This window comes from Musa acuminata, chromosome BXJ3-6 (assembly GCF_036884655.1).
Source record: "Musa acuminata AAA Group cultivar baxijiao chromosome BXJ3-6, Cavendish_Baxijiao_AAA, whole genome shotgun sequence".
Taxonomy (NCBI): Eukaryota; Viridiplantae; Streptophyta; class Magnoliopsida; order Zingiberales; family Musaceae; genus Musa; species Musa acuminata.
Window position 1 is genome coordinate 6365878 of NC_088354.1, and position 25389 is coordinate 6391266.

General features: G+C 36.3%; 2 protein-coding genes and 1 long non-coding RNA gene across 5 annotated transcripts in view; 2 read left to right on the forward strand and 1 right to left on the reverse strand.

Annotated features, from left to right (window-relative positions):
* The window catches only part of LOC103987218 (1,4-alpha-glucan-branching enzyme 1, chloroplastic/amyloplastic), a 30869-nt gene extending 19390 nt beyond the window's left edge, over positions 1–11479 (forward strand). The window contains exons 14-22 of the mRNA XM_009405458.3: positions 1176–1304; positions 4872–4975; positions 5834–5978; positions 7618–7765; positions 7891–7991; positions 9031–9108; positions 9873–10025; positions 10783–10857; positions 10936–11479. Of these exons, the coding sequence (XP_009403733.2) occupies positions 1176–1304; positions 4872–4975; positions 5834–5978; positions 7618–7765; positions 7891–7991; positions 9031–9108; positions 9873–10025; positions 10783–10857; positions 10936–11022 (1020 nt within the window). The 3' untranslated portion in view covers positions 11023–11479. The remainder of the gene's footprint in view (positions 1–1175; positions 1305–4871; positions 4976–5833; positions 5979–7617; positions 7766–7890; positions 7992–9030; positions 9109–9872; positions 10026–10782; positions 10858–10935) is intronic.
* Positions 11480–17941: 6462 nt separating this feature from the next.
* LOC103987221 (probable glucomannan 4-beta-mannosyltransferase 9) lies at positions 17942–22701 on the forward strand. The gene is made up of 9 exons (XM_009405460.3): positions 17942–18754; positions 18848–18946; positions 19195–19447; positions 20732–20842; positions 20941–21077; positions 21231–21344; positions 21426–21625; positions 21756–21950; positions 22089–22701. Exons 1-9 carry the CDS (start codon positions 18440–18442, stop codon positions 22249–22251), a joined length of 1587 nt encoding a protein of 528 aa, XP_009403735.1. The 5' UTR covers positions 17942–18439; the 3' UTR covers positions 22252–22701.
* LOC135640931 (uncharacterized) lies at positions 20689–23855 on the reverse strand. Of its 3 annotated transcripts, XR_010497499.1 has the most exons (6): positions 22719–23855; positions 22045–22376; positions 21586–21804; positions 21150–21434; positions 20894–21088; positions 20689–20828 (listed from the first exon to the last, which is right to left on the reverse strand). It is a non-coding gene; the product is annotated as an uncharacterized LOC135640931 (long non-coding RNA). The 3 variants fall into 3 exon arrangements; XR_010497500.1 differs by having other exon boundaries at positions 20894–21046; positions 21150–21804; XR_010497498.1 differs by having other exon boundaries at positions 21150–21804.
* Between the last annotated feature and the right edge of the window lie 1534 nt (positions 23856–25389).

The window sequence follows — 25389 nt, forward strand, 5'->3', positions numbered from 1 at the left end:
ATATGATAGAGTTCCTCAATCATGTACAAGTTTGATAGGTTTAGATTTGATGGTTTGACCACAATGATGAATACTGATCATGGACTAATGATTATCATGGTGGGTTTTAGAAAATAAAGTATATCTACTAATTATATTGATATTATAAAAAGACATGTATGACTATTAAGTCTCAAAAGGTTAAAAATACATAGTGTGTCTAATGAGTTTACTATTTTTAGTATAGGACTACATCAAGAATCCGCATTAAATCCTTATCTTTTCATATTAGTAATGGATAAACTGATCGGTCATGGCCTGGATATACATTATTGGTGTATTTTATTTGTTAATGATATTGTCTTAGTTGAGGAGAATTTAGATAGAATTAATTCTAAACTTGGGTTATATAGACAAACGTTAAAAACTAAAAGTCTTAAATTGAGTAGGAATGAGACTAGATATCTGAGATGTAATTTTAATAATAAAGTTCTATTAAGTAAAAGCTCTATGTATCTTAGATCAATTATTCAACAAGATAAATATATAGATGAAGTAGAGTAAAATCTAGATGGTTAAAAATTAAAATAGAGAGGAGCATCAAGACTTCAATGGATATGAGTATTAGATTTAGATGGTTAAGAAATAACATATAAAAAAGTTTGTCGTAAAATATTAATGTGGATGTAGGGAGTTATTAGGAAAGATAGAAAAAAATGTTTTATTCATGAACAAGAATTGTTTAAGATGATATGAACTTGTACCCAAGAGACCTATAGATGTAAAGATGTAAAACAATTAATATTACTCATACGATAAAAAGGTAGAGTGAGACCTAAATATCTTATTAGAAACTATAATTAAATTTTTGATATTTTTAATTTAATTAAGAATATGATTTTTTACAGGGTTCAATGGCTATAAAGATCCATGTAGGTGATCCCAAATAGGTGGGATATTATGGCTTTATTATTCTTGTTGTTGATGTTTAAAGCTCGCATTATAAATATGTTCATAATTCAGGGGTTATGGTTTTACAGCCTTGTAAATGTTGCTGAAGCTGCTTGGCAACTAACCATTTTTATCTACATTACTCTGTTGAGGAGAAGCTCTATCTAGGAATTCTCTGATATTGAATTATTTTAACATTTAATGATCTTCTTTTATGTTGATCTTTTGTTCTTTGCTTAATTCAGGTGGGTTTTACTGGGAATTACAATGAATACTTTGGGTATGCTACTGATGTGGATGCAGTGGTCTACTTGATGCTTGTAAATGAAATGATCCATGGGCTTTATCCAGAGGCTGTTACTATCGGTGAAGATGTAAGTGGAACATCTGTTTATTTGTTTTAGTGTTTCTGCACTGAAAAAATTAATGAAATATAATCAGGAAAACACAGATAAAACCCAAATTTCATTGACTAGTATTTGAATACGAAAATTGATATGGAGGCACTGAATTGGAGCCCACTTTTATCATAATAGAAAAACGGCATCTGCATGAGAAGCCTTTTCTTGTATATGTTTCATTGAAAAATAGATGTCTTGAAATATTCTAATAGTTGCCTACTGTAAGGTCGGAAATTTTGGACACTACATAATAAGAAACTTGCAGTTATTTTCAGTGTTCTAATTTGATTGAACAAGGTTGTGGTATATGCATATAGACATGGTGTTTTAGTGTTGCAGAAGAAAGTGGAAAATGAGATGTTATGTTCATTACAACTGGGTTTTCTAAACCTCTCTGATGTGAGATCTAAGTGATAATAAATCTTAACATTATCTGCAGTTCTCAAGACCTGCTGCAGTATGTCAGATGAAAGATAAGTGCACAAAGGTTTATAGGTTCTCGTGTGGCTATGTGAGCAGTTTTTTTAATAAAGTGCACCGAGTGGATGAAGCTGGTACCACTGTGGTTTTTTTTCCATGATCTAAACTTAGGATGTTTAGGTCTCAATAAAGCATTCTTACTGCCCTACGAAGGACTAACCTCACAATACATCTGCAGCATTGACTAAATTAAGGTTGACTCAATGGCCAAAATGTTATATATAATCAAGCATAAGAAACGAAAAAAATAATACTAATACTGTCACATGAGAAGTTTATTGAAGTTGGGGTGTCATTTATATCGATCCTAATCTTATTCGTTTAATAGGCCTACAAAATAATAACATGGGAAGGTGAATTGAAGTAACTTCTGTCAATCAAGTATAATGGCAATGAATGCAGCAAATTTTATTTGTAAAATTTTACTGTAGTATTGAGCTCTTATTGTTGAGGCAAAGGATCCCATAATAATTACATATATATATATATATATATATATATATATATATATATATATATATATATATATATATAAAATATGTATATATATATAAAATATGTATATATATATATAATATGTATATATATATATAATATGTATATATATATATAATATGTATATATATATATAATATGTATATATATATATAATATGTATATATATATATATATAATATGTATATATATATATTATATGTATATATATATGTATATTTCTTTCATTATTTGGAAACCCAAGTTGTTTTAGAATGTAATGAATATTGAGAAACTTAACCTTACTCTTACATGGCAATTGTTGGAAGAAGAAAAAAAATTAGTAATTCTGTTTTATCACATATTTTGTGACAGCAAAGTACCACGCATTTTTCTGATGCCATGGAGTTGTTTAAGTGTACACTTAATCAGGCTTGAGTTTCATTAGATATATTAATGTTTTCCTACTTTGAGGCATTCTCATACAATCGTATCAATTTTTCATTGCTTTTCTAGATGATCTGAAATGTTGTGTTTGATGTGCCCTAATCCTAGTGGAAGTTCAGTTGTTAGAAAAACAATATTTTATTATCTGGACTATTTTTGGGTTCCATGGGGTTTTAAAGTCTTAGTTTGGTAGGAGACAAGCGTCTTTTGGTTAGTATATGTAGTGGGATAATCATAGGTTAAAATATACGAAGAATGGTGCTGTTTGGAATTAAAATGTGTGTGTGAGTGTGGGTTTTTTTATTTTAGTGATGATCTTTTGCCTTGGCTCTTACTTCTTTATATTCCTTTTTCAATATCTCTTCCACCTTTTAAAATCTTCTTTTTTCTTTTTTTAGAAGCTTATATTATATTCTGCACTGCAGATTATTTCCTTTTTTTTTGTAAGCTTAGAATATGCAGATCATTTGCTGTTTTACCCCTTTCTGTTAACATTCCCTTTTGGACAGTCAGCTTTATTTTGTTTTCACATGAGCAGTCCTACACTGCTGCAGTATATTTTTGCAACATCTCTATTAATTATGGGATTGGAGCTCACTGATCCCACAGGAGACAACATTTGCAAATGCACAATTTGATGTCTTATCTAGATCTATAAGAACAACTAAAAGAGTAGAATAGTTTAGGCCTTCAGTGCATTAATTTCAATACCCAATGTGCTAGATTGGAGAAGAATATGGATGCAGGGTGCCCTCAAAAGACATAATAGTCACAATGTTAGAGTGATATGCCTAGAATCCCAAGATGATGTTGCTGAAAATGGAGAAGCTCTGGATGAATAGGATTCTGAAGAGGAATAGGATGATGATAATGAAGGTGAAGGCTGAAGAATTAATAAATTAAGGGGATCTGGTGACAAATGAAGAATTTGGATGTTCCAAAGTTCATCATTGTGCAAGGGTTATTGTAGAGCAGTGAATGAAGCAATTTACATGAATTTTTAATTACTTTTGCAGGTCCCTCGATCAACAAAATGTAATGGTTACTAGTACAATTATTGGTCAAGATATTTTTAGTTAAAAATTCAAGAAATCTGGTTATGAAAAATATAATTCAAGTAAGCCTGTAATGGACCTTCATCACCAAATCTTCTCGCCGAAGCAATTTGAGTCTTATTTCACTGGAAACACCTTATGATGCCATGGTTCTCTAGGCTTTGAACTGATACAGCTGAGCAGCCCTAAGTCCATGTTTAGTCAAATTTGAGTTTAATGATAAGGTGAGTTTTTCTACATTTCATGGATCTACAGATCTTTGTACTAACTTTTATACTCTATACTGACATGCCTACAGCACTGTATTTGAATTTCCTCTATAACCGTAATAGAACTCCTACTGATAGAGAAACAAGTTGTTTTCTGAATTAGTCTTAGGAGTCCTAGGGGCTGTGGTTCTAGTTTAGGTATAAGACGATGGTCTTCCATTCTGTTCATTTAAAGATGACTGCCAGACGTGAGAACTAGGTTGTACATTGTCTTATGATGAAAAAACTCTAGTTGTCTTTGGCTGGTTATCCTTACCTCTTTTTCTACCCTACTCAACTCTCTCTCTCTCTCTCTCTCTCTCTCTCTCTTTAATATCTCATTTTTCTTCCTTTCTTTCTTATGAGCTTTATTTTGCTATTTCTCTATAGCATATTGTATCTGCATCAAAGTATTTGTTGTTTCCCTCATGTCTTGCAGTTACTCCAAGTAGCAAGTGGTTTAATGCTTCTTCTATGCCACAGCAGACATATTCTGCCTCAAATAACAAACTGGTTGCAGTAGTTCTGTATTCCCATCAATTGTACTCTAGTTGCTTTAGCTACATCTGTTGGACCTGTTCAAATCATGGTTGTTCAACCAGTTACTTGAACAACATAAACACTTTTGTTTTCTTCTGTTATATTTTCTTTAATGTTACTTCGAAAGTTGTTTGGAACTTTGGATATCCTAGAACATAATGAAATTTTGATTTAAGATCATCCATAATGTTTTAAGTGATTCAGATATTTTTCTATTCACGACTTAGTGACTACATGTATTGCTTTCATTGGCATTGCATAATGTCTGCATTAACTCTAACAATTTACTTAAATAGGTAAGTGGTATGCCGACTTTCTGCATCCCTATTCGAGATGGTGGTATTGGGTTTGACTATCGCCTTCATATGGCTATTCCAGATAAATGGATTGAAATTATGAAGTATGTTACTTTGGAAATCTCTATTTAGTTTTTGAAATTCACGTTCAAATATAATTTCTTTGCCTTTGTTATTTCATGTCTAGTTGCACTATGCTGTTCATTAGGAAGCTGATAGTTGAGACTGTCAGGCTACAGTGGTGACTTACTTTATAGTCCAAGAAATAAGTTAATTTGTGATGCAGCCTAAAAGATCAGATGATACATTATACTAAGTTCATATAATTTTTAAATAAAAAATAGGCAAGGTCCACTGACCATGACACGCATATTCTGCAAAACAAATTTATGGAAGGAATAGGACTTTTCTTTGTCTAGTTTATGTCAATCACATTTTTAACATTTTTGGTCAATTTTCATTGCACCTGAATAGTTTTCTAACACATCTTAAACAAATTTTGAGAATAAGCTCAACTATTTTGAGTTATTGCACCACAAAATGCTCGAGTATTTGTCCAAGCTCTCATGAAAGCAAAAAATCCATGTAACTGAACTTAAATTAGTTGGGGCATTTGTTATTGTTGTTTCTGTCCAAGGATATTACTTTTGTTGTTGACTTAATTTTTACTGTACCTATGTGCACTAGTTACTAGGGCCAGCTTTGAAGCAATCTCTAATTTTTCAGTTTTATACTAATATGCTACATACATGAGAAAGACAAACTTTAACAATTCAATTAATTCTCGTGGTTAGAAGTCCTATATCAATTTTACTGCCCTGTGCTGTGGCTTTTAGTATGCAACTTTGGGTTGTCCTACTCCTATATCACAACAGAACTTATTTTTTTATGATTAAGTTATTTTAACAAGTTTAAGTAACGTATTTGAGGGCGGAAAGTGACTTCTGTTGTGATTTGTTTAGGTTAAAGGATGAAGACTGGAAGATGGGCGAAATTGTTAGCACTCTCACCAACAGGAGGTGGCTAGAAAAATGTGTGGCTTATGCTGAGAGCCATGACCAAGCTCTTGTTGGTGACAAGACAATAGCATTTTGGCTAATGGACAAGGTTCTTAAAAAATTTCCTTAACAGCATTGTGGCATGTCTATTATGGGATTTAAAACGAAGGCATAACAAGAATATCTTTTCTGTCTGCAATATGGTGTGCTTCTGGTTTCTAGGTTGTGTGCAGATATAGATGAACTAACTCCAGTTCATTTAGAAATCTACTTACACGAATGTCCCAACTGTGCTTAATTACAATTAATTGACTGTATAGCAAGTTGCTTAATTATTTATTGAGATTTCATCATCCTTAAAGCTGCAACCATTGGAAGTGGAACAAGTGTGGTGGTAAGCAGACTGAGCAACTTTTCACATTTTTGATGACAAGATATCACTGATGATGAGCATTGCACATTTTTCTGATAGTAAAGTAGGAGCAGCCTTACCAAAAATTGGCCAACTTCAGCCTTTAGATAGTTTAGAGAAATTATTTGTTTTTTGTATCAACACGAGTGTTATTTAAAATTATGGATATCATCCTTGATATAAAATTATCTTTTCCCCAGTACTTAATCAATGTTGTTCCTTGGTATTGGATGTTACTAAAATCTGGCCAACGTTGTTTTTTTTAATATATTATTATATATTAATTTTTCACTCTATATGGTGTTACCTTGATATTTGTTACAACTATTTAATAAGAAGCCCAATCATACACATATCATGGTTTCATGTTCATGTTCTTTATGGCATGCAAAATTTCTTAAAAATCAAAGGTAGTCCATGATTATGTATGATTAGACCTATTTTTGATAAAGTTGATTCCATAATTGTGGATTGTTGACTGAGCTGCTCCTGGCTTTCACAGTTATCATGCAGGTGGTAAACAAAGACTGTTCTTAGCAGTTACTGTTTATAAAGGTAGTCCATGATTATGTATGATTAGACCTATTTTTGATAAAGTTGATTCCATTTTTGCTTTTATCAAATATGATGAAGCAATACTTTGTGCTGAAATATCAAAGAACAAGATGACAAAGAATCATTGAAGCAGTACGTACTTCTTGGTATACATTGGCCTGTCCAAGGATCGGTTCTGGACCATATAGTTGGTACTGGTAAACATTCAAATTTCTATTATATCCCCAGTGATACTGAGCACTATGAGTTGGCATTGCTTCTGTTATTCCAGTATTGTACCAGTCTAACTTGTTACTAGAGACGGTATTGAATAAGATTTAAATCCTAGAGGATAATTATTAACTAATGTAAAAGATTCATAAAAGATTGTTCTGGCCACAAGTATATATATATATATATATATATATATATATATATATATTTATTTATTTATTTATTTATTTATTTATTTATATATATATATATATATATATATATGTTTATATGTATGTATGTATATGTATATATATGTATATTATATGCATGTTTGTATATATATATTGTGTGTGTGGGTGTTTATTTATATTCTGTTTTCTATATTGTTAACTTTGAGCTTCTATAGTGTATAATCCTTTCGTTTGTTCTTGTTCTTCCATTTGTCAATGGGTGCATCATTTATTTTTGTTATGTTCTGTTGTTACTTGATGTGCTGTACATGAAAATTGTCTGAAATTATCGTGTTTGGCAAAACAAAACTACAGTGGAATTCTGTGCACTGAGTTCCCTGCTATAACTCATGTAGGATATGTATGACTTCATGGCACTGGATAGACCATCAACTCCCAGGATTGATCGTGGAATAGCACTTCACAAAATGATTAGACTAATCACAATGGGTTTAGGTGGTGAAGGATATCTTAACTTTATGGGAAATGAATTTGGGCACCCAGGTAAAACACGCCACATTGGGTAACTGATGCTTAAAATCGAGCTTATGTGACATTATATGTGTTAGAAACTTTAGGCATAACACTGATTGACATGATTTTTTTCTTCAATTTTACTTTTCTTGCAGAATGGATAGATTTTCCAAGAGGTGTTCAACATCTTCCAAATGGAAAGGTTATACCAGGGAACAATAATAGTTATGATAAATGCCGTCGAATGTTTGATCTAGTAAGTTAGGAAGGTGGTATCATTTATTTTGCATTTCTATTCATGGTATTTCATTTATTTTAAGTGCCTAGAGAATAAGAACAGATAAACATTTCTATTCATGATATTAATTTATTGTGACTAGTTATACACAAGTGCCTAGAAAATAATTAATAAATGTTAAACTTAATTAAGGCATTAAACCATGCCATGCCATTTTGTCGGCAGTTGGAACCTAGGTATGTTTGTTATACACAAGCTGTTGCTCGCTCATTAATGAATCATGCAGTTCATAGCCATTATGTAACTTGAATCATAAATGGAAATACTAGTATGTTTTCACATCTATGCATGAAGCTATTCTTTAAAAGTTGTGTCAAGCTGTTGCTGGCTCATTAACTGAAATATCACTGGACTCATTAATTGAAATGTGAAATCTTAATAGTTTGTTACCCTCGTGTTTATCAGGACAAACAAACTTTGTTCTGATGCCTGTAATTGCTTTTACAAACTTTCTGAAATATATAGCAGTTGGGAGAAACAAGTTACAAGCTGATGAAACCTTAATCAACTTTGAAAGAAAATGCATACTGAACTTTACAAATTAGGTTCAAATTCAAACTGCTGTCTTAGATCTAAAGAAATTTATATGCTTTTAAAGTTTTCCCATAAATATCAATTTGATGGATGTTTGTAAATGTTTAGCCATATGTCAGGTTAAAAATGTGATGGTCTAGATGTCACCAAAATTGTCCAGTTGGCTACTGCTGTCAAATCACATGGGTTTACATTCTTAACTTCAAAGGACAGGTTTTGTTGCTTTAGCATAGGCAGCTAGTAGTTCTGCTTTTTAGATCATCATGTGAATTTAGATTAAACACTAGTTTCTTACCTGCACATTTGTTATTGTTGCCTAGACTTTATAACAGCATGTATTTATCAATTTTATGCAAATTCACTTTTTTTTACCTAAAATACTCATCTAGGTTATATATATGAATTTTGTCAAAGTACCATCTTAGTATATAATCACTTATTAATGATCCCTTTTTAAATTTAGGGAGATGCAGATTACCTCAGATATCGTGGAATGCAAGAATTCGATCAAGCAATGCAGCATCTCGAGGACAAATATGGTGTATGTATTATTTCTCCTAGCAGCTTTACATTTTCTGTGGAAATTATTAAAAGGTTCAGGGATCAATTTTGTTTAACTATAAGCTGATCTTGCTCCTCATCAAGATTCTGAGAGTATTCGTATGTTGTTGAAGAAACAATCTGATTTACAAATACATTGTGAAATTAATCTATTTCGAATCTCGCAATGATTGAATGATATATGACCACTAAATTTGGAGAGAATATGAAAGTATATTCTGAGACATCAAAATAAAAGGCCACAAATACTTCTTTGGACCCCTGTTTGGATATTGTTGAAGGACCAATCTGATTTACAAATGCATTGCAAAATTAATCTGTTTCACTTTTCTATTCCAAATCTCATGATGATTGAATAACATATGATCACTAAATCGGGAGAGAATATAAAAGTATAATCTGAGACATCAAAATAAGTGCCCCCCACAAGTACTTCTATAGGTTATGTGACTCGAGTTCCATGGTGTATTTTAGTTGAGCAACAAATTTGGAAGTTGGAACTGCATAATTGTGGGTTTTAAAGAACAATAATTCTCTTAGATAGTTAATTAAAGATAAATTTCCATATGGATGTTCTAAACATTTTTCAATACTACATTGAAGTTTCCTTGACTCATTGTTTCCAGGTGCTGATTCTCCAATGAGAATTCTTGAGCATTTTGTTTCAAGATTATTTGCCAGCAGACTATTGCATAAGATCTTTTTCTTCATTGTATGGTCATCTTTATATGATGTGTATTGCAGTTCATGACATCAGATCAATACATCTCCCGAATGGATGAGGGGGATAAGATGATTGTTTTTGAACGAGGTGACTTGGTATTTGTTTTCAATTTCCATTGGACAAATAGCTACTTTGACTACCGAGTTGGTTGCTTAAAGCCTGGAAAATACAAGGTGCGTAAACCTTTACAATATGGCTTCCTGGTTGTCCATGGTAACATTTCTGTCCATGTAGATCTGACACCGAATTATGCCCTTTTAGCTTCAAGTTAAACTTGCTTATTAGAAACTACTCGATGTTGTCATAATCAATGAAATGTGACATTCATGACTTCATTGAGGAAACAGCCTCTCTACGTGTAGGAATATGTTAGAGCAAGTTTGCTTATTTAAAAGTTGTGTCAAAATCTATTAAAGCATCTTTGCTTCGGTGCATGGAATATGTTAGAGCAAGTTTGTTTATATAATTGTTCTACCATTTACTGTGGTTCTCATTAAAGATTTCATTCGAAATTAACTTATTTAGAATAGGCTCAAATTCAGGACTCACAAAGGATTAAACTTCTCTATTCTCCATGTTGATAAAAGCTAATCGATCTCCTTATCCATATGCATGGATTTGGCTAGCATGTAGTGTGCCAGTAATATGCCAGCTAGCATGGTGCTGCACTAGAGCTATGTTGGTTGGTACAGGCCTTGTGCATGCAAATGCTACACCTTGGGCCCTGGCAACAAGAAGCCGTGTGCTATGGCATGGTTTGGCACAGTCATTTGTCATCCTTGATGCTAAGTTGTAATCATACGGTTGGTTATACGGTTAGTTGAAACATGTTTTGCTGGATTATTTCTTCTCTTTTATGAACATGCTTGGTGCAAGTAGTGTTTTGTTGGTCGAGTGATTCTATTAGTGACACTAGTAATTCTGTTTCAGGTGGTTTTGGATTCTGATGATAAATTATTTGGCGGATTCAATCGAATTGATCATACAGCAGAGTACTTCAGCACTGTAAGGCTCCGCTTATGTGCTATTTTTATGAATATCTAATATCAGAAATAACCTTCAATATCTTTGGTGATCATGCAGGATGGTTCATATGATAACAGGCCTCGCTCTTTCCTAGTTTATGCGCCTAGTAGAACTGTAGTGGTTTATGCTCTTTCTGTGGACTGACTGAAGATTGCTGGGTTGTGCATCCGCACAAGAAAAGCCAGATGATGCAAACTGGCACGGTGAAAAACACAATTGTTGCATGCTCTTGGTTATCTCTCATGTTGGAGCTTAAATGGCACATCAGTTTTCGATGTTCATGAAGCCAACCTTACTGAGTAGGGCTCAGTGACTTTGGGTTGATTCTGTTAACTGTATTCCCTTAGCTTTGTGCCTCAAGTTGGGGGTGTCCCTTCCCGTCCTCCCTCCCCCCACCCAAACCTTTTTTTTTTTCCTTTCAAGTTAGTGAAAGGATTTGCCTGTGTGGGGCTTGCATTCTCTTTTTCGATCTGCACAGAATAAAGGTAAACACAGCACATGCATGCAGAAAGCAGTTCTCTGTTACCTCTCTCTCTTAATGTTCTCTCTTTGTTATGGAGGGAAAGGTTCATATTAAATGTGTTATCTTTGTTGGGTGGAATTTGTGCTGCGTGTTTCCGAAGATCAAATGTTGATATCGATAGCAGTTTTGCCATACTTTACAGGTTTATCGCAGACACCACCGGCTACAATGTCATGATCCTGCAACAGTTACAATTTCCTTTCTATCTATCTATCTTTTTTCTTATTCGAAAATTCTCCTTAAATTTTATTACGAAATTACATCTGATTATGGTGAGATTTTCACAGGTTCAGGTAATTCTTAGCGCGTGGACAGAACGTTCTTATTTGAGGAAATTATCTCATGTTTTTAAGAGATGGAAAAGTTGTTAGCAAGTTTGAGGGGTTCTTCCCACATGTGGGAAGTTCTAGTCTGAAGATAATAATAATAATAATAATAATAGATGTATATTAAATAAATACGGCTAGCGAGTGATATGATTGTTATTTTGTGCTAATAAAAAAGAACAAATTTTAAATGTTCTTTATTTTAAGAATATTTTATTTTTAACTCTATTTTTATTTTTTATTGCTATTTATTTTAAAATATTCTTTATTTTAATTGTGTGGACATATATCTCGATGCTAATTTGATATTGTGATACTTGTGGTTGAGGAGCCAAAGTGGCAAAAATGGCTCCATAGTTTTGAGCTCGAGTTGGGTTTGACCTTAATTCCCGTCCAAAGAGTCGAGTCGACATGGCACCGTAGTTTGCCTACAAACCCCCATGCTTAGTGCAACTCTTTCCACCTCCATGTCGTCGGTGGCGAACATTAGCATCCCTCGTGTCACACCCGCAGGCGGACAGTGCTTCGTGCTCCTCATCATCGACTCCATCAGCAGGCACATGTGACATGACAGCCATGGCGAGCGTCGTACGCCTCTGCTCCCCCCATCGATTGAGGAGTTGATTACATGTCCACCGCTGCCATCTCCTCTTCTTCCCCATATCTTATTTCGCTACCCACCAATAGGCTGCAGGAAGCTTGCCCTAGTGGGAGCAGAGACATAGATTAGGTCGCACTTTGACTTCCTTTTGAATCCTCTTCCATATTAATTTAATACTCTTCGGCCGACGAATCAAGAAAGAAGACACAGATAGATAGATAGATAGATGGATTAGTTCTCCATCAAGGCTTTGTTTCGCCAAACTTTGTCGGTAAACGGAAATCTAAACCCGCACGAATCATGCAAACTAAAGGACAAACACACCTCGCGAAGTCTTCCCATACTCTACCCTTAATTTGTGCCACCTAATGTGGCTTTCCTCCCCTTTTAGTTTCCCTCACCGTTGACTCGCAGAAGACGGGGTTCGTCTCTTCGTCGCTAGACACATCTATTGCGTCTCAGCATTAATTTATGGTCAAAGATTTCATCCACGACCCACAGTGAAATAACAAAAGGAGACGCAATACATGTTCGGTGTTCCGCTCATCCGAGAAACCAGCAACTTGATTTCGAAGACCACGACAAAAAGGATGGCATTAGTCCCCGTCCTCGCCGCACCTTCGTTTGACTTGTGCTTTTCTTGGGTCATTTCAGTAAGGAAGGGGGTAAAGAAGCCATGTTTTCACCTTAACTAGATTAAACACGGCGTGTGTGTGTGTGTGTGTGGTGATGACACAGCTCTGCCAAGCTTCACAGACCGAGCAGCACTTGCCGATCACATGCCATCAGTAAACAGTCGGTAGTAACTCGTGCAGTGTTCTGCAAAATAATTATAGCATCGGATCTGCATGTTGTAATCCTCCCCACCACGCTTTGGGTCAATCATTGATTAATGCTGATTTGTCTTATGGAGAACTGAGTTGGTAGCAGATTCATGCCTCGTGACAAAAACATGGATCACAAGTGTTGTGTCAGCATTCATGATCTGCATCATGGGCCATGCACATGGATAATCCTACAGCAGCAGTACTATATATGCTTCTGCATCATTGCCATGCATCTCCTTCGTGTTCCTCTCTACGGATGCTCTCCACCCACATACCTGCTGTGCTCACAGTCCTGTTCCGAAGAAAGAGCAAGGCAACAGACATCTAGATTTTGCTTTACGTGAATGGATCTAACCTGCTTTAGGAGCTAAGAAACGACGTTGGATCGGCATAACATCTCGTGGAACGAATCATTACATCATAATGCAGATTCCTGTATAAGAAGAAACTTTTGTCTTCAAAGCTGGGAATTCTCTGTTGCATCACATGATGATGGGTACAATTATCAAAGTCACGTTCAGTACGTAGTACAGGCAAACATCATTGTCATGTTCGTGTTGATGGTATACATCATCGTTAATCTCTTTTAGATGGCCAACAAATAAATCCCTGGTGGTGATGAATGAGCTCCAAGATTTAGATGGTCATCGACTACTGTAGAGTAACGCCATGTTGTCGACGGAGACGCGAATGGCGACGTTGTTTTGGAAGCTACATGATGGATTCCATGGCCGGTCACGATAATGATGATGGGGTCAAATCTTGAGGCAGAAAGGAAGAGCAAAAGTACAGGAACGGACAAGGTAAAAAGGAGGAGGTGGGTCTCTTGTGCTGCTACTGGGGAGAGCGAAGCCTGTGAGATCTGACGGACGTGACGCAATGCATGTGACTAGGGGAAGCCATGAACAGCTTCTCCCACCTACCAAGCGCGGTGTCGGCAGTTCCGGAGATGCGCCTCGGTCTGCGCTCGCGGCCGATTCAATTATTTGGTGGTGGGATCGACCGCAGGCTGCCCCATTCAACCTTGCATCGCTCTCTTCCGCCATCCCCTCCTGCCTTCCTGCCGAGGAAGAAGAAGAGGAGCATGTGATTGACTACGAAGAGCCATACACGAGGCACTTCGTCTTTGGAAGAAAGATCCTTTCGACCCTTTCTTCATTTGCCCTGATAACCCTAACTCCATCGAGATCCAATGATGAGGTATGGCAGGATTTGGCTGCAGCAATCTTTCAGCTGGTGATGGGATAGCCAATGAACACTCATCGGTAGCTGCAAATTCTCATTTGGCACGACAATGGCACAAAACAACATCATCTCTTGCCCATGTCGTGTCATGTAATCACTCAACACACCCCCACAATTTCTGATCTCGGCGGTAGCTGCAATTTCTCATTGGCACGACGATGGCACAAAGAAAACACCTTGTCATCGTCATGCAATCACTCGGCAATCCCCACAATTTCTGATCGTTAAGATAATATTTTTGGAATCCGTAAGTATTTTAAGATTTTTAAATTTATAATAAAGAATCTTGATTTTTCTATAAATATCTCATTTATTTATCGCTAGATTTTGATTGAGGAGAGTGAAATATAAAACCTTGGATTTCTCTCTGTGTGTCTAAAGAGGATGAAACCAAATTTATGAATCATTTGAATTTATATGAATCAAATATCTTATAATGAAATATCATGTGTTGATTTTCTGATATGTTTTTTATTGTTGATATCTATGATTCTATTTAGATTTCGAGTTTTTCTCCTTTGGACGTGGGAGGTGTAACCATCATAATTTTGTTCCTAAATTTTAAAAAATAATTCATAAATAGTATACATTAAATTATAATTTATTTCCAAATTTTATCCTAAGGAATAAATTATTCGAATTTAATTTAATAATAATAACTAATGTGAAATAATAAATCTCTCCACATCAATTAAAATTTAAACTTGAGAGAATTACACGAGGAGCTAATTACATATTATCTCTTACACTTGGACCTATTAGCATTGCGATCCTTGTATTTAAAAAAAATTATATTGAGATCCTTTTAATTTTAAAAATTAAATAAATAATCTCATCTCCTGATGTCATTAGTTGCATTAAAAGAAAATATAACATATAATATTACATGTTGGACCAATGTGAAAATGATAAACAAAAAGATAATTTCAATATCCCTTCTATTTTAGTATTGACTTCCACCTTTTATAATTCTAATCAAATCAAAATCCAAATAAGAACATGGCCATCAATTATTATTTTTATATATATTGGTGATGACACTTCTAGGGAGAAATCCATGCTCTTCTCCCACCAATTGAAGAGGATGACACACCTTTGCATTGTCCATGGCATTAATGAAAGGCAATGCCAAACAAATTTTGTACCTACTAAAAATATTTTTACAAGATATTTTTTTTAAAAATAATTTTATTATAAAATATAGTTCATAGATGAGTGTGCATAACATTGAGCCATTTGCTTAGCACTAATACAAACATAAAATCTCATTTGGGATATTAAAATTATCTTTTTACTAATAAAATCATTGAAAACAAAAAGAATATTAAAAATTTACTCATCACTTTCATGTCAATTCAATATGTCGTGTCACGTGTTGTGTTTTTCATCAATACAACTAATAATTTTAGGATAAATAGGATTATCTATTTGATTTTTAAAATTATAGAGATTCTAATATAAATTCTATTTTAAGTATAGGGACCGCGATACTAATAGAGTCCGAGTACAAAAGGTGATTTATAATTAACCCCTATAAGAGAGAAGAATAGAGAGAAATCATCTTGTTCCGGAGATAGTGGGTTCTTTCCTTTTACTTTTTAGTTTTATAATTACTTAATATTTAAAAAATAATATTAATTAATATTATATTTTAAGTTAAAAAAGCTTATGCATACCTTTAGATTTTAGTATTATTAATTTTAATTAATTATTTTGAAATTTTAGATCATGATGTAATAACTAGTAAATATGATAATTTTCATGTTGTACCAATCTCAATAGTTGCAAAAATATATAATTCGTCAAAACTAATCTATCTTGATTTTGGGAAGAAAGAAGCATATTTTAAGAAATAAGGTAATACATTTTGTGAAATTTGGCTATAAAAATCATATAGAAAATTATTCTAATCGAGATAAAATTTAAAAAAAGTATTTATATTATTTCATCAAAATAAATCAAAATTGGTTACGAAATTCTAATGGGATACAAAATGCAATCATCTTCATCTTCTTCTTAATATGCAAAACTATACTTAGGACACACCTAATCATCATTATTAACTTCCTAATTATTTTACCATTGTATACAACTAATGCTATAGTGTATTGTTTTAATTCCTAATTTTACGTATCCTAATAAGAAATAATTTATTTAATTAATTATTTAATAATAAAAACTAATATGAATAATATCTTCTTATTGTCTATATAAAGCCGTACAGACACCCCTTCATTTTCATCTTAAAATTTAGTGCTGAAAATATTATAAGTTCTCTAATTTTACTTTTAGTTTAGGTGTTAAAATTATTAGCCAATTTTTGGTTATTTAATATTTCATAAGAATAATATTAAGTAAATTTATATTTTAAATAAAACAAGTGATAAATGTCCTTCAATTTTAGTATTATTAATTTTAATTAATTGTTTTGAAACTTAATATCATGACCTAATATTATTTGTAATAAAATTAAATTTAAATTATGATTTTTTTTTTGTCTAATCCAACTCAATCTCTTTTTAATAAGAGGGTATTATTTCCTAAATAGGTGATATGCCAATTTCATTTTAAGGATTAGCTGAGTATCAAATGTGATGATTATATAATCCTTATATTCATCGTTGAAAGGAAGATATATACATTTCGATGTTCCCGCGTCTCTTCATCTGAAGTAAGTCTCTTCATCCGATGTTAAGCAAGTCAAGTTAAACAATATGATTAAGTAATTTGTATTATAATTTTATACGTTGCGCGATGATTTATATTTCTAAAATTTTAATTTTTGAGATTACCTTAATATTTATTTTCAGGATAAATCATTTCGACAACAAATATCGGAGATTCAGACCCCCCCCCCTCACAAAAAATAAAAGAAATAATTTTTAATACCTATAGGTAAATAAATATACCTCTCCAAATTTTAGACATTTTATGATTCTTTAGTTTTGACTTTCGAACAATTTCTCACATGAAACTTTTAACTTTGAGATAAATTACTTTAACCATTGGTTCAGTAAGAGGATAACAATTATTAGTTGTGTCGTGGAAGGAAAAGGATTTCATTGTGGAGATGTGACGTTAGAGCTCCGCCACGCCATGATTTGCGCCGGGAAGTACTTGGAGTTGATGGCTGAAGGTGGTGGCGCTGTCGTTGCCGCCGCCGCCTTCACTGCCTCGCCTTTAGGTTTTTGGTCGGTGGCTTCCTATTTTCCGGTTCCCACTTCGCCCTTATTCTACGATTGATTTAAGATTGTTCGGACCATTCATATTAAACTACAACAGTTAATTAGTGATTAATGCTTTAATTGTTTTAATTTAGATATGAATTCACCAATAGAATGCACGAGTTTGGGTAATAGGATTTGCCGATGTAAATAATAGAAACAAATCATATGGATAGTAATGAATTAAAAATGCTAAGAGAATAGCACCAAAGAAAGCCATATTCTTTGTTTCTTTTAGCTGCTCTGCTCTACTCTGCTCTGCTGTTGTTTATTTAAAGGATGTGCTGACAACCTCAAGTCTCTGCATCCCACCCTCCCTCCCTCCGCATCGTGTTCTCTTCTTCCCCTTCGTTCCTCTCTCTCTCTCTCTCTCTCGCCTCGCTGGGATCAGATCTCCAGCGGAGGAGGAGAAGAGAAGCGCCGAGTTCTACATTTCTGCCCACCATTCTCTCGATCTTTTGAGCTCCGTTCATCTGCTGTCGTATTGGTTTAGGAGGAGACAGAGCTCCTCTGTTCCTCGTTTCGCTCGTGTGGAGTGGGTGAAAGGGAGTGGGATCTGCGCCTGAACAACGTCTCTGTGTCCCCTGTTTCGCTTCTCTGTTTCCCTTCCTTTCTTATTCCTAGATCCGTAGCGGAGGAAAAAGCTTGCAAGTACTCCAGCCCAAAGGGACCGACAGTGCTGCTCCACCTCATTTGCCTTTGTGACTTTTAAGCTCTGTCCTTCGCAGATCCTTCCGCTTCCACGTTCTCTGTCCTCCGAGCTACTTTACAGGAGCGAGGCAGGGGGAGAAGGCGAGGAAGGAGGAGGAGAGGAGATGGATAGGCTTTCTTCGACGCCCGTTCTGCCGAGGAGGAATGACGACGTCACGCAGTTGGGGATGGTGTGGGAGCAGGTCAAGGCGCCGGTGATCGTCCCCCTGCTGCGCATCGCGGTGTTCCTGTGCCTGGCCATGTCGGTCATGCTCTTCGTGGAGAAGGTGTACATGGCCACCGTCATCCTCGCCGTCAAGCTCCTCCGGAGGCGGCCGGAGACGCGCTACAAGTGGGAGCCCATGGAGGACGACATGGAGCGAGGCAGTGCAGCGTACCCCATGGTCCTCGTCCAAATCCCCATGTTCAACGAAAAGGAGGTTGCGCGCCCTGATGCCATTCACTGCCTCGTTCCGCAACGTGCAGGCATTAAAATTCTCTCAGCTCTAATCTAATGGCATGTGGTGCTACAGGTATACCAGCTCTCCATCGGAGCTGCATGTGGGCTTTCATGGCCGTCAGATCGTCTCATAATCCAAGTGCTCGACGACTCCACCGATCCCGCCATTAAGGTAGGCGATTCCCGATGCCCTCAAGCTTAGTTTAAGATAGCGTCTCGCTTGCACTTACACACGCAGCTGTCGAGCAAGAAGAGTAAAACACCGGTGATCACTAACAATAATGCTTAGTCGCCAACACTTGGACTCATTCTGCGAGTGCACAACTCCCCATTAAAGAATCAGAAAACAAAATATCATATGGTTTTAGATTGTATCTGAAGCACAGAGTGTGTGTGTGTGTGTGTGTGTGTGTATGGCAGGAGATGGTGCAGGTAGAGTGCCGGAGGTGGGCGAGCAAGGGGGTGAACATACGGTACGAGATCAGGGACAACAGGGTAGGCTACAAGGCTGGGGCGCTCAAGATGGGGATGAAGCACAGATACGTCAAGGACTGCGACTACGTCGTCATCTTCGACGCCGACTTCCAGCCGGATCCCGACTTCCTCTGTCGCACCATCCCGTTCCTCATCCACAACCCCCAGATCGGCCTCGTCCAGGGCCGCTGGAGATTCGGTAACGCAATCCCTCTTCTCATTCCTCTTCCTGCCGACACTGCATGCTCGTGGTCATGCTGTTCCACCTCTTTCTCTCTCCTTGGTGCTTGTTTTAGCTGCAAATTCACTGTCGTCAACACTGTCCTGCTCCGCTCTAAGCGAGCAATATACTGCAAGTCCGAGAGAGGAAGAAGTCACGTACATCTTTCTTTTGTTTCTTCTAGCTAATAAGACAGACGGGGCGCAGAGATGGGGAGTGACCCCTTTTTTGCGTGAATGATCTTGTTTGATAATGAGGATGACCGTAGTCCCCGAACCGACCTCGATGCCATTACTGAGAGCAGGTTCGGATCGAGGAAGAGAGTGTCGGTGTAGTCTGGCATTAGATTTTGATTTAGTAGCATGCAGTGCAGAGGTTTCGGATCGTGGAGCCCACCGGGCAAGACCTATAGGACTCGGCCAACTAATCACGGAGTCGACGAAAAGAATAAAGCCTTGTGAGTCTGTCTCGGTCCACTGGTTACCTGGTCCCTGACTTGTGTGCTGATTGGACTTGATGCGGGGACCCCTCGGTAGATCTTAGTATAGAACGGGTAAAAGTGAAATGTGAGGATTATGGCTGCAGTAGAACCGAAGCGAGTCAAGTCAACAAGAGAACAGAGGCCAAATTTTCTTTCACATATGGCAAGGGAAAAAAAGATTCTGATGCTGTCAGGTCCTGCCTGACACTCACATCACATGCCTAGATTTGCGGGGACAGAAGCTTGTGTTGGGAATTCCTTTGCTTCTGTCCCTCAAGAAGAGTTGCCCTCCTGAGAGAGAGAGAGAAAGAGGCATCCTTAAGTTTATTATGAGGACCAGCTAAATTGCTATGTTTCAATGGTGCAGTAGCTAAATAACAAATGTGGTAGCTGCAGATTAATGTAGATGGATCCAACTTGTGTTTTTTACTCTGGTACAACTGTACGTTTTGCCTTCACATGTGCAATTATACTCGTGATATTACAGCCCAAAGCTGTCTCCTCATGCACTGTTCATAAGCACCGACACCGCAGGAATCACCCTTTATCTTTATCTTTATCTTTTCTAATCTTTTACTTCCTGCGTGATAAAGAAGTTATCTTGTCGGCTGTCACTATCCAACTCATTAGTAGTCCATTCAGCCATCCTTGCTTTACTGCATAATCTTCTTTACAGACCAATCCTACGTGCATGAACATGGCGACAATTAACCTAGAATAAGCATTTGAAACGTTGTCGATGCTGGATTTCCTTAGCATTGCTTGCAATGCATGTGTCGCAGTGAACGCGGATGAATGTTTGATGACAAGGATGCAGGAGATGTCCTTGGATTACCATTTTGCTATCGAGCAGGAAGTGGGATCCTCCACCTATGCTTTCTTCGGATTCAATGGTGAGTTATTAGTGCACCTCAGAATTAAGTAAGAAATGGAAGGATGAATACCTGTCGTCATTGTCAAGGTGAGTTGCTAAAATGGAGTCTCTTCGCAGGGACTGCTGGGGTATGGCGGATTGCAGCTATCAATGAAGCCGGAGGTTGGAAGGATCGGACCACTGTAGAGGACATGGACTTGGCTGTTCGAGCAAGCCTCAAGGGCTGGAAATTTATATTCCTCAACGACCTCGGGGTAAGCATTAACTATGATAACTATGCAAAGTCAGAACAAATAAATGATGAGGCAGAACAATTATTAGTATACCTGCTACAAACTTGCATCTTGATCTTCAAATGATTGAAGCGATTCAGTGGTTGATTAGATTGCCTACATCTCTGAGCTCAGGTGAAAAGCGAGCTACCAAGTACTTTCAAGGCATTTCGCCATCAGCAACACAGATGGTCGTGTGGACCAGCGAACTTGTTCAGGAAAATGGTGGTGGAGATCTCCAAGAACAAGGTCTGTTCCCTGTGTGTTAGAAACACCCACAACTTTTCCAGAGATTCTGATTAGCTTTGTGATGCCTCCTTGACAATGCAGAAAGTATCCCTGTGGACCAAAGTTTATGTGATATACAGCTTCTTCTTCATCCGCAAGATTGTGGGTCATATAGTGACCTTTATATTTTACTGCTTGGTGATCCCTGCCACTGTCTTTGTTCCTGAAGTGGAAATACCAATGTGGGGTTTAGTCTACCTACCTTCCGTCATTACAATGCTGAATTCTGTTGGAACGCCGAGGTACCACTGTTCCCTTTCAATTGAATCTTAGCTGGATATTCAACCATGAAACTGGATGCCAAGTGATCATTAAGCTCATCTCTTTGGTTAAGCTTCAAAGATAACCCACTCACTTGATGCTTCGCCGTAGGTCGCTTCACTTGCTGGTGTTCTGGGTCCTTTTCGAGAATGTCATGTCTCTGCATAGAACGAAAGCAACCTTGAGTGGCCTCCTGGATTTAGGGAGAGTTAATGAATGGGTGGTCACTGAGAAGCTCGGGGATATTATGAAGACAAAATTGCCTACCAAAGCAGCTAAGAAGCCAAGAGTCAGGATTGGCGATAGGTAATCCCAAACCTACTGACTTTTAACTTGAGAATATAACAGCATCAAAACTACAAAGGCTACTGCACAGAAGAGAAAAGTTTAGCTGTAATACCTGTAATGGTATTGATGTGCTCTCTGTGTTGTTTTTGGAATCAGGTTACATAAAATGGAGCTCTTTACTGGGGCCTATCTCTTCTTCTGTGCATGCTATGATCTGAAGTATGGGAAGAACCATTACTTCCTCTACCTCTTCCTCCAGTCGATCACCTTCTTCATCGTTGGATTTGGTTATGTTGGCACCTACATTCCACAATCCTAATGGGCATAGTTTGATATGCTGCCAAAACTTTTTCGTGTACCTTCTGGCGGTGCTGTATCTTTTACCCGGGTAGCATACTTCAACTTAAGCAGTCATGGATGCTTGAAGAGAAGAGAAGCATAATCCTGCAGAAAAGGATTCTTGTGTGAATACTAAGTTGAATGAGTATAAGTATGATGGTTTACATAATGTAGTAGATAAGTCTGTTTCAATCTCCCCAACAGCAGCTGCAACTGCAGTAGAGAGTGGTTCTAGCTTGAAGAAGATGATGTGTGGAAGCAGACATCATCTTAAGAACCCAATAATTTAATGTCAGAGTGTTTCTTGCAAGATGTCATTCCAGTATTGTGATTCTGGTACCTTCAGGTTTCATATTACAATTTGCTGATATCTTAGTCTAAATGTATTGATCTGCACCAATAAATTAATGCATTAGATGTATTAAGAACCTATTGCTGCTCACTGACCTTGATTTATAACCACAATTCTTGAAGCTCCTGGCACCGACGATTTCTGGAATTCCCATCACAGGAATTGGGGGAAATGTTCCTCATGGTGGTACATGCTCATGGGTTTAATCCTCAAGAAGTCCATATCAGGGATAGTCAACAGAGCAGAAGGAAAAAGCTATGATAAGTATTACATTCTGTTCCAGGAGATGTACTTATATTAACTTCGAACTTTGGCAGCCTCAGTAGTACTTGTTTTTCTGAAAGGATTACTGGCAACAACCACTACAAAATCCAATAGATAGTTCATATTGTTGTCTGTACATGTTCTGACCTGTCTTTATGGCAAAATATGCAACAGATGTTCTAACAAAAACTGCATGAAAATGCGAAATATTTTAGAAACTTGCTTCTTGAAATACTAGAATCAACTAACCATACAAAGAGTTCAATTTCTTGGTTAGCTCAAAAGAAACTATAGAAGATGCCAACCACCACTTAATTGTGCCACCCTCACGAGAACATATACATACGCTTCTTTGTTGAAGAGCACAAACAAAGGAATCAATTATGAATGCAAAATAGGATTACAAAGATTTAAACAAAGCATTTTATAATTTTAGCAATTTGAAAATTTTTAAATAAACAAAGAAATATAAGTTCATATATAACTTGCCAGATATAACATGTATTATACACTGTGATATTAAACCTAGACAAGATTACTTTTCAACAACATGTGGAGCAAAGAATTCATTAATCTGGCTCTTTTGATGTTTACGAGATGATATGACTGTCGTTTAGGTATGTTAGAGCCGTCTACATTGTTAATATCAAGCGAGAGGTCTAAGACACATGAAACATAATGATTTCAAAATGTTACCAAAGGATGCTTGCCAATCTTTTTCTCAGACTGCAGAGCTTCAACCCGAAACAAAGTGATTAGTACAACTAACTAGCAGTGGTTCAAGTATGAACATTGGCATCTTTAAGCTAGTATAGCAGCTTTATGCTGTAAAATACTAGAGGCAAGTGCCAGATGCTGTTTATATGGATTCACGAGCAGTATGCTGGCGAATGCATGGTACTATAATTCAATAAGCTCTCAACAAGTGTTTCCGAAAGAAACCTCCACCAACCTACGTTCACAATTCTATAAATCTTCATTTGATTTCCCTCTATCCCTCCTCTCCCTCCAACGAGCCCAAATCCACCTCAGAATCATGAAGCCTCCAAGGGCATACACCTGAATAAAAATGGCAATTAGCTTGCAGCAAGTAAAGATCAGGAAAAGAGCAAGTACCACAATTGCATTATGTTGATAACTCAATTAGATAGAAAGCAGGCAAGGTACTCTTTTTTCATTCGAACCACTTTGTACCCTCTTATTTGCTGGAGAAGAAAGTGATGGAGGTGTTCAAAGATTGTCACTGCTTGCTAACTTCGCACGAAATTAGCAAGCAAGCTCGACAACTCATGGAGCTAAATTGGCCAAGTGCCTGGAATTGTAGGTCTCTATCTTTACGACAGAGTAGGGGGCTTATCGATACTTGAAGCTTGATTTTTCGTTTTTGGATTCTCAAAGAAAAAAGTAAAAGTAAACTAAAAGAACATCCTCATGTCAAAATTGGGTCTTGCAATAATTTGTTATTTTTCACATGCCACAACTTTTTAGTTAACCAAATTATACACTTACAAAATGGAACTAAGAGCAAAGTTTGCAAGTCCATATCTATATTAATAAAACATTATGCAATGCTTCAGTAGTCATCCATATTAAGAGAATTAAGTGTCTGTCTCCTGATAAAAGATGCGATTCCACTGCCACTGACATGTGGCTTATGAGAATTGATCTGATAATGGAACAGTAGGGAACAATTAAACAAAGGGAAATCAGTGCAAAGCACTACATGTACCTAACTACATATGTAGAACAGATCGGATACTATGAAAATCAGTAAACATTTAATTTCACACTTTAAAGATGGAGTATGTGAATTAAAGAATTTTTGTTACTAATCTGAAACGGTGCTCGACCAAAGTCGAACTCATGGACCAACTTATCCATACATCTGGGGAAACCAAATAAATTAATGCATCGGAGTATATTTCACAGCACACAAGTTGCAATTCCAAGTCATCGGTCTTTACTTTGACATCTTAAAACACAAATAGATGACCAAAAGGGCATCCCATTGCATGAGGCACCTACCACCATGGTGTCCAGGGAGGGGCTAATATGAACAGCCTTACCTTCATGAATGGAGAGTTGATTTTTATGTTTCTGTTAACAGAGCAAACTAATCAATGATTATCGCCCAAGGCCTGCCATCACAACTTTATGTAGACCATAATAAATGCTTTTATTCTCCCATCAGTATCTCTTAATGCATAGATAGAAAAACGTGGTGTTCCTTTTGAGAAATATAGGCAAAAGCATGGTTCAAAAGAATATATATATATATATATATATATATATATATATATATATATATATATATATATATATATATATATATATATATATATATATATATATATATATATATATATATATATATTCACGGACACACACACGACCAGAATAAGCAGATAATTCTACTTCTACCACATTTTTCTTCTAATTCAAATATGTACGTTTCTCTTTATCGTCCCCCTTGTACTCTGAGCCTAGCAAAATGATGAAACA